The following is an 8,710-nucleotide window of genomic DNA, read 5'->3' on the forward strand; positions in this document are numbered from 1 at the left end:
TACCTGCCAGCTGTGTCACCAGGCCACAGAAATGCCAGCAACGCAGCACACTGATGTAGGGAGGGCAAACCAAACACGACAACTTAAAAAAGTTCACATGCAATTAGTACACTGTCCTTGGTCTGTTAAACTGTTTAATGAGTGCATAAAAAGGCAGAGAAATATATAAAGCAAAAAGCTCATAATAAAATAAAATCATGATACAACCACCACAGGCAATTGCCATCAGATACATGACCATGATTTACAAACGTATCGCTTATACAGAGGACGTTGCCACATCACTGCCAGTACAGACGTATCCCGTCTAATTAACTATCGTCTATTCATACAACAGCCACAACTGCAGCTCCTGAGACCACAGAAGGATGCAGTGAGCAGCTGGCGACTGGGCCAGGGCAGCCTCCGATCAATAACTGATCAGGGTAATGAGACTTTGAGAGGAATGCCTATAAGAAATCTCAAAAGGTATTTGGGGGCAGAAACAAATGCACCCCCCATGTTTGGATTTTCTCTAGAAGAATCTCTGGCCAAATCTCTTATCCAATGGAGGCACTGGGTGGCCAGATCAGCTGCCACGCACGCTCATGATGAATGAGATTGAATTTGGTTCTGGGTGCACACTGTGCTCTGGGGAGGGAGGACAGCCCTGTGAGTTTCTGCCCTCCGTGCTGTCTACTGTATCCTTCATGTGTCTCCAAATGGTACACGCCTTGTGGGATGACAGAACGCAGCTACAGAATTAGGAGCTCATGTTAACAATGAGGAATTAGGTTACTGTAGAACTAAAACAGGTTTAATGAAATTAAAACGCAGTGGAAAAAAAATCAGGCAGCAGAACATTCTGATTAATGTACAGGGCTGACTATACCCCACAGCACTGGATGACAAACAGTTCTTCTCCTACACAGTCACAATTAGAGGCACGGAAGTCATACTGAATGCTGAACAGAAGAATGCTGGGAAGAGCAGGTTGATAAATGAAGGTTTTAATGTAAAACAGAAAAATAAGACAAAATCATCAGTCAGAAGCAAGCTTTCAAAAAGCTCCCTAAAAGTACACAGCACGGAGAAGTGGGGGACTGGGGATGTCCTGGCTGCTTTCCGTTTTGGGAACTGTCCCCGTGGCGCATCGCCGTGTCCAGCTCAGGCGTTTTGTGAAACCTTACTTCCCCCACATAAAAAGGAAGGAACGGTTTCCAAAGCGAGCGTTTCCAGGCTCTGCCTCGTGGCACTCCAGTGGCCTCAGATATGGGCACTGGCACAGGAGGGATGCTGGGGAGGTCACTGGGAGAGAAGCTGCCGGGCCAAGCACACACCAGTCTTGACCCTAAGCGCCCACCCATTCCTCATGTGACCCTGACATTCTGGGGAACTGGGAAACCTGTTCCTTAAAGGCAACAACAGTCCTTTCTTTCCTCCCACAACAAAGGAGCACGTTCTCTGTGAATGCACTTTTCATTTACGGCTCTCAAAAGAATATGCCTCCTCAAGGAATTTTTAATGCACTTTTCTTGAATGTCAGCTCCCAGCAGGACCAGCGTGGGTGTTGTTAGGGCATTCCCGGGCTCGGGGGCGGCCGCTCCAACATGTGGTACCAGCGGCCACGTGCCCTCAAGGGGAGGGAGGAAGAGCACAGGAGGGTGGGAGGGGGACAAACAGCCCCTTTTATAGGGTCATGGGGAGCTCCGTTCAGAGTCTGGCGGGAATCTGCCAGGAAACCTTGTTCTGGATGGGGAACGGAAGAACAGTGTGTGGGGCAGGCTGCCGTGGTCCTGAGAGACAGGGCTCGGGCCTTCCACCTCTCCCGTTTTCACACCTCTTTGGTCTATCACAAGGACCTTCCTAGCATATAAAAACGGGGGCTCTTCTGATTTGTAAACAGAGCAACAAATAAAAATAAAAACAAAACCAAAAATTCCTCCATGGCAGCCCACACCAATGAATACCCCAGATTTTTAGGGCCACTGTGGGTTTGTAGCTGGGTGTAGAGAGAGTTAAGCTTTCATCTCCCATGTTTACGACACTTTGTGATAAAATAGTTGAGTGGAACAAATACACATCCCCACTGCGTGCTTTCCACCGGAACACCTCACAGGTTGCTGTATGATCACACATGCAAATGTTATTACTTTTTTTGCCTTTGGCATCAAAGGGCAAGCCTGTTCATTAAAAAAATCTTCTATATTCAACACTCAATAGTGAAAAGAATTGACACTTCAAAATTCCTAAAGCAATTATGTGAAAATTATTTTTATTTTTTAAATTTTTGAAAGTGTTTTGATTTTTCTGGGTCCTTGAAAATTGGGCAGCCCTGTTTTGCAAAGAGAGGGACTATTTCTGAGACTAGAATGTTTTATTTGAAAATATTGAAGAGTATAAGAGATTTAAGACAATAAAGGCTGTAATCTCACCATAAAGGAAGAAAAACATCTATGTGTTTCAATATCCTTTGGAGATAAAGTCACAATGATTGATATCAATGCTTTCACCATTTTATTTCAACTTAAACCATTATCACTGACATGAAGCTTGTTTTACAATACATACTATCCAGCGATTTCATCTTTTCTGTACAGTTTAAGTACTTTTTTTTTTTTTCTGTACCTTGAAGTAAGCAGAATAGTTCAAGCTTTCAAAACCGGTGATGCTGTATATGTGAGGGGTGCTTAGCATAACAGCACACTTCACTGGGCAACCCGAACCATACATATCTGGTGTGGTTTGATAGCTGGGCTTGCAAAAGTGCTTCCCGTTGAGATTAGCATTAGAAATAGGTTGGAACAGCAACATTTCAGGATGACGGAGGACTGCCACAAAGGAAAAGAAAATGTCTACAAATACTCTGAAAGAACTAGCCAGAATATCAATTCCTTGAGTACCTAAGATACACCAAATGTCATTTACAAATAAGTCACGGCAAGCGTCACAACCTGAAATCTCAATGCAGAGCAGATGGTAGAGAAGTTAACAGTTGCCTGAAACTTCCATGTGCTTTCATGCCCACAGGAAAGGCAAAACTGACATTCGTTTACCTTCAACAATTTCATGATCAATAAAGAATTTCAGTTGGAGACTAAAGCAAATTTTAGAAACTCCTTAACTCCAAGTTGCCCTATGGTTTTTATGATTGTGTGTTATCAGAATGAGGAGCTGTGTTCCACACGTTATTCAAAAGCCTTTTACGCTCCCACAAGGCCTTCTAGAATTCCAGAATCAGCCCTGCGCACAGGCAGAAAAACAGCTGCATCTTACAGGTTGTGAGAGAACACCCAATAAACTAGGGACTTTTTTTGGGAAAAACTTCTCTCTCTGCAAAATTACACAACCACCAAACTCTCTAAACGTCATGTGAAGTGCTGCATTTGCAACCAGAATGGCACTCAGGGACCAGTGCTTTGATGAACCAGCAGCAACACGTTCGCCACTGACACTCAACTGCAGAAGCCACTCCTAGACACTGGACCCCACGGCAGAGGTTTTTTTTTTTTTTTTTTTCTCCTTGTAATACATTTTTATCCACAGAACATTTGCTTTTAAATAAAGAAACCTCTAAGACTCTGTATGCAAAGTAATGGAATCACAAGATAATAAAGCTTTGATTCATAGACACTCATTTATCCCTCCACCCCTTCCACTTCTCACACCACAGAGAAAGTCTGCTCAAGGCGGATTTAAACTGAGGAATTTGTTCAAAAGTCTTCCTCAGTCTTATGATTGCTGCAACATGAAGCCAGCAGCACTGACTCCTGGGAAAAATGACCGTAACCCAGGGCTGAACCCCAGCGTGTGGGCCGCAGAGGCACATCAGTCATCAAGTCCGCACGCGCACACCACCAGACACCCCGAGAATGTGGCTCTCTTTCCGCAATGCCCGTGTCCAGGCACCCTTAGACATCCAGAATTCAGCATGTCCTTACATTCCTGAGCCACACCCCGGCCGCCATCCCTTGTGAGGAAGAGAAGGGGTGAGTTAAATGAAAACGTCCTAAGCAGCCACTCAGGCCCACACTCTTGGGCGCATATGCATTCTCCAGCATGGAACGAGACCTTAGACAGCAAGAGGCTACATGCCAGTTCTTCCTCTAATGGCTTAATTCACCTACTGATTTCTCCTTTGCTTTTCCATTTAAACTAAAGCTCCTCTACTCCTCAGAGCTCACCTTGCCAGAGCCCCGCTTGGGCACACCCCTGTCACCGCCAAAGAAGCGCCCAATGGAGTCAAGGATGCCCGTGTCTCTGTGCCTTGGGAGGAAGCCATGCCTGGCATGGTCCATGGTACTTGCTGTGGCCAGGTACTTGGATCCGTGCCTCTGGGAGGGCCTCTTCTGTGACGCCATCACATCCAGGCTCTCGGAGGTGGCTGCACAGTCTTCTTGGATGGTCTGGAGCTCGTCGGACTCAGAGGGCCTGTCTTTGAAGGTGTTGTCCTCCCTCCCCGGGGCATCTCGGGAAAAGAGGCGGATCAAGTGGGGGCGGCTCCCTGGGTCAGCTGGGTGGGCATCCTGCCAGGCATTCTTTGGGTCCGCTGTGCGCTTGGAGTCAGTCACCGCTGTGTCCTGAGAGGAGGTCCCATTGTTCTGGTTCGCATCTGCCTCTCCTGCAAACAACAATGAGATATGAATACGGGCCTGTGCAAAGCTGAGCGCCGGACAAAGCAGCTTTCTTTGAGGGGTCTTGACCTAGCTGTCTCCTATAAAACCCACAGAATATGTGCAGTCCTCATAAAGCCCTTGGCCTAGGACAGAGCTAACCTGGATGGAGCAGCCTTATTGCAGCTCTGGGTTTCAGAAGGTCCTGGGGATTCCTCGGTTACTCGAGATTTGGCACCCTGGGTAAAATGCACCAAGGCTTCCCGATGAAGTAGTGGGAGCACGCAGAGCAGCCACGTCAGCGTTTCTTCCTGGGTGCTGCCATGGCTGCTCCTGGAGAGCCCAGATGTGCAGGCACCTTCACGGGACACGGACTGTTTAAAAGGCCACTGGTGCATAAGTTAAATATGTAAGGATCATTTATTTCACAAAAGGTGTTTTTAGTTTTCTTGGTAGAAGCAAAACTTGCCACATTTTGCAATTCGTGCCTGAAAGAAGTGGGGCATTTAGAATTTTTTTCAATCCCAGATTCCACAAGAGGCCTCTCGCAATAGAGAACTGCTTATTCAGGACATTTTGACTTGGCTTCTCCTCTGGAAGCAGAAACAATTAGAAATCCAAAGTGGGACTGAGAAATTTCATGTTGTATACCAGCATCTCATAGCTTTCTCCAAAAAAAAACACAGTATTTCTGACACAAATGACAATAAATCCACTTTACTTTCAAGTTATAGTGTTAGGTTTAAATGAATATCATTTACTTAGTTTCCTCTCCAAACTCTATTACTTATCTACAGAAAACAGGATTCACTCACATATTCCTGTAATACCAGTCATCAATACATCTATCTGTCCATTCATCCATCCATCCACCCACATATCAGTTCATTTACCCATCCATCCATCTATTCATCCATCCATACACACCCATCCATCCATCCCCCATCCACTCATCCATCCATTCATCCATCCACTCATCCATCCACCCACCCATCCATCTATCCACTCATGCATGCATCCATCGATCCATCCATCCATCCACCCACATATCAATCCATTTATCCATCCATCCATCCATCTATCCCCCATTCACTCATCCAACCACCTATCCATCCACTCATCCACTCTTCCATCCATCCATCCATCCATCCATCCATCCATCCATCCATCCATCCATCCATCCACTCATGCATCCATCCATTTACCTATCTGTTCACCCATGCATCCATCCATCCATTATTTGTGAGTACCAAATAGGTGTAATGTACTGTTCTAGATGTTTGAGTTACAGTGATGAACAATATGTGGTCCTTGTCCTCGTGAAACCTACATTCTAGTGTGGAAAGCAGGTGAAAATGTATGTTATGGATTGAATAGTATCCTTCCAAACGATACATCCACGTCCTAACCTCTGTACCTGTGAATGTGACCTTATTTGGAAACAGGATCTTTGCAGATGGAATCAAGTGAAGATGAGGTCATTCTGCATGGGGTGGGCCCTACTCCAATCACTGGTGTCCTTGTAAGAAGAGAGCAGTTTGGACACAGGCACAGATGCCCAGGGAAGAGGTGTGAAGACGGAGGCGGAGCCTGGCGAAGTGCATCTACAAGCCGCAGAACACCAAGCACTTCTGGCACCACCAGGAGTAAGAGACATGGAGCAAATTCTCCTGCAGAGCCTTCGGGGGAAGCAGGGCTCTGCAGACATCTCAGCTTAAGATTTCCGGCCTTCACAATGATCACAGCTAAGCTCCCAGCATGTGGTAATTTGTCTTGGCAGCCCTGGGAGACTCATGCAATGTACAACTTCACATCAGGCAAGAGAACAGGAAAGCAGAGAGGGCTTGGGTCAGCAGAAGGTCCTTGAGGAAGTGACATCTGCTCACGATGAGAGTCTGGGCCCTGTGAGGACTTGGGGAAGTTGGGGAGGATGCTTCTGGCAGAGGGGAAGGCAGGCCCCCCTGGAAACCTGTGAGGAATCGGCTTACAGGTGGCAGAAGCAGCAGGAGAGTGGTCATGCTGGTCCTGGGTCTGGGAGGACAGCTGGGCTGAGAACGTCCTGGGCCAGGCAGTAACCTGGGGCGCAGGAGGCCTGTGTGGGTCCAGGAGGACAGCCCGGCTGAGAATGTCCTGGGCCAGGCAGTAACCTGGGGTCAGTGGCCTGTGTGGGTCCGGGAGGACAGCTGGGCTGAGAATGTCCTGGCCAGGCAGTAACCTGTGGGGCAGGAGGGCTGTGTGGCCCGGGAGGACAGCTGGGCTGAGAATGTCCTGGCCAGGCAGTAACCTGTGGGGCAGGAGGGCTGTGCAGAGCACTGACCATCTGTGCGCAGCAGCAGGGGTATCACAGCCTTGATGACTGTGAACAGACGGTGGAAAGGGCAGAGCAGGCGGCTATGTGGCAAGAAGACAGGGCTTGGTCTGGGAAGCAGCAGGGCCTGGGGAGGGAAGATTCTGGTGGGCGGCCTCTGTGGAGGGATACGACTGAGATGGTAGGACCCAGATGCTGGAGGCACCTTGGCTTCCATCCTGAGCAGTCAGGAGAGGGACATGGACTGGGAGTCTGGCTGGGACACTAAGGAAAGAAAGGTCTCTGTCCTGGGGTGGGGGAGTGGGGAGAATGGCTGCAGGCAGCCTGGTTGGGGAAGGTGTAGACAGGGAACCAGTGAACAGCTGAGAATGCATGCCTGCCAAGTGACCAAGAGTGAGCAGTGGACAGATCTTCTAGGTCGGTTTCCACAAAGAACTTCTTTTAATAACTGCCCTGGGGTCCCCGTGACCCCTCCAGTTTCCCTGACTTGCTAGGAGAGCTCCCGGGACTTAGGATATGATCCTGTCACTGCTATGACTCATTGCAATGAGAGGTGCATGGTGAAGTCCAGGAACCCCTCCTCAGAGCCACATGGGACGCCGAATCTCCCAGCACACACCGTGACCCGTGTGAAATGCTCACGTGCCGTGACCCCACACATGAAATGCTGTCTGTTAGGGAGGCTTGTTAGAGACCCTTCCCCAGGGCTTCACTAGGGGCTGGTCTCATAGGCTGCCTCGCTTGGTGCCACCAAGATTCCAGGCTCCAGAGGAAAGAGGCCGTTTCGCACAGACCATGTGGTGCTCACAGCCGTTCAGGCACAGCAAACCGCCCTCCTGGTTAGGGCATGGTGGGTGGGAGCGCTCTGGAAACCCGCGTTCCCAGACCACACCCCAGGACCTAGCTCGCCACAGGCCTGCCTGAGAGTGGACGGTCCCAGCCCTCCGGTGTGGACTCTTTTCTGCACAATTACTAAGAGGCGGGAAAGTCACAAACACGTTGGTGAGGAAAAGATGTTTCTGATGTGGTTTGGTTCACACTAAAAATACTTTGAGGGCATTTCTTCACGTGGATTGAGAAGACACTCAACTTGGGAGATGTTAGGTTGTTAAACTAAATATCTGGAACAGTGCTGTCCCCTGAGAAAGCGTCCTCCACCCTCCACTCCGTACAGCGCCGGTATCGGCAGCTCTGCAGATGAAGCTGTAGGAGCGGCCTCTGGGACGGAAGATGCCGCCTCTCTCAGCAGCAGCTCTCAGGGAAGAGTGGGGCAGACACATTTCCCACCTGAGTTAACTGCGTACTCGGTAAGTTTAGGTGACCCCCCGCTCCTTTGCACATGCACCAGTGTGTACACATACACACATGCACACACACGCAGACAGGCAGAGCACCATCAGAATTGGAACCCAGGTTCAGCAATTCTTGTAGAAACTTTAAATAAAAATGCAATTGCCTCTTGCATTAATAGCACTATTGACTAAGCCAGATGACAGCCTGCTAGCCTCCCAGGTGGCTGACCTTGGGCAGATGCTGTAGATAAAACAGTACCTGTGAAGATGCACCTTCTACTTTTTTTTTGAGATGGAGTCTCGCTCTGTCGCCCAGGCTGGAATGCAGTGGCGCGATCTCCACTCACTGCAAGCTCCACTGCCTCCCAGGTAAACGCCATTCTCCTGCCTCAGCCTCCCTAGAAGCTGGGACTACAGGCGCCCGCCACCACGCCCAGCTAATTTTTTTTTGTATTTTCAGTAGAGACGGGGTTTCACCGTGTTCACCAGGATGGTCTCGATCTCCTGACCTCGTGATC

The 8,710-nt window shown here is 48.8% G+C and overlaps 1 protein-coding gene across 2 annotated transcripts in view; it reads right to left on the bottom strand.

Moving 5' to 3' along the window:
* The window catches only part of MBP (myelin basic protein), a 157,988-nt gene that overhangs the window by 33,378 nt on the left and 115,900 nt on the right, over positions 1-8,710 (bottom strand). For both annotated transcript variants that reach the window (XM_011948934.1, XM_011948933.1), the window contains exon 4: positions 4,164-4,600. In XM_011948934.1, coding sequence (XP_011804324.1) covers positions 4,164-4,600 — 437 coding nt within the window. The remainder of the gene's footprint in view (positions 1-4,163; positions 4,601-8,710) is intronic.

The sequence above is a fragment of the Colobus angolensis genome, unplaced genomic scaffold (genome assembly GCF_000951035.1).
Source record: "Colobus angolensis palliatus isolate OR3802 unplaced genomic scaffold, Cang.pa_1.0 Scaffold287, whole genome shotgun sequence".
Classification (NCBI taxonomy): Eukaryota; Metazoa; Chordata; class Mammalia; order Primates; family Cercopithecidae; genus Colobus; species Colobus angolensis.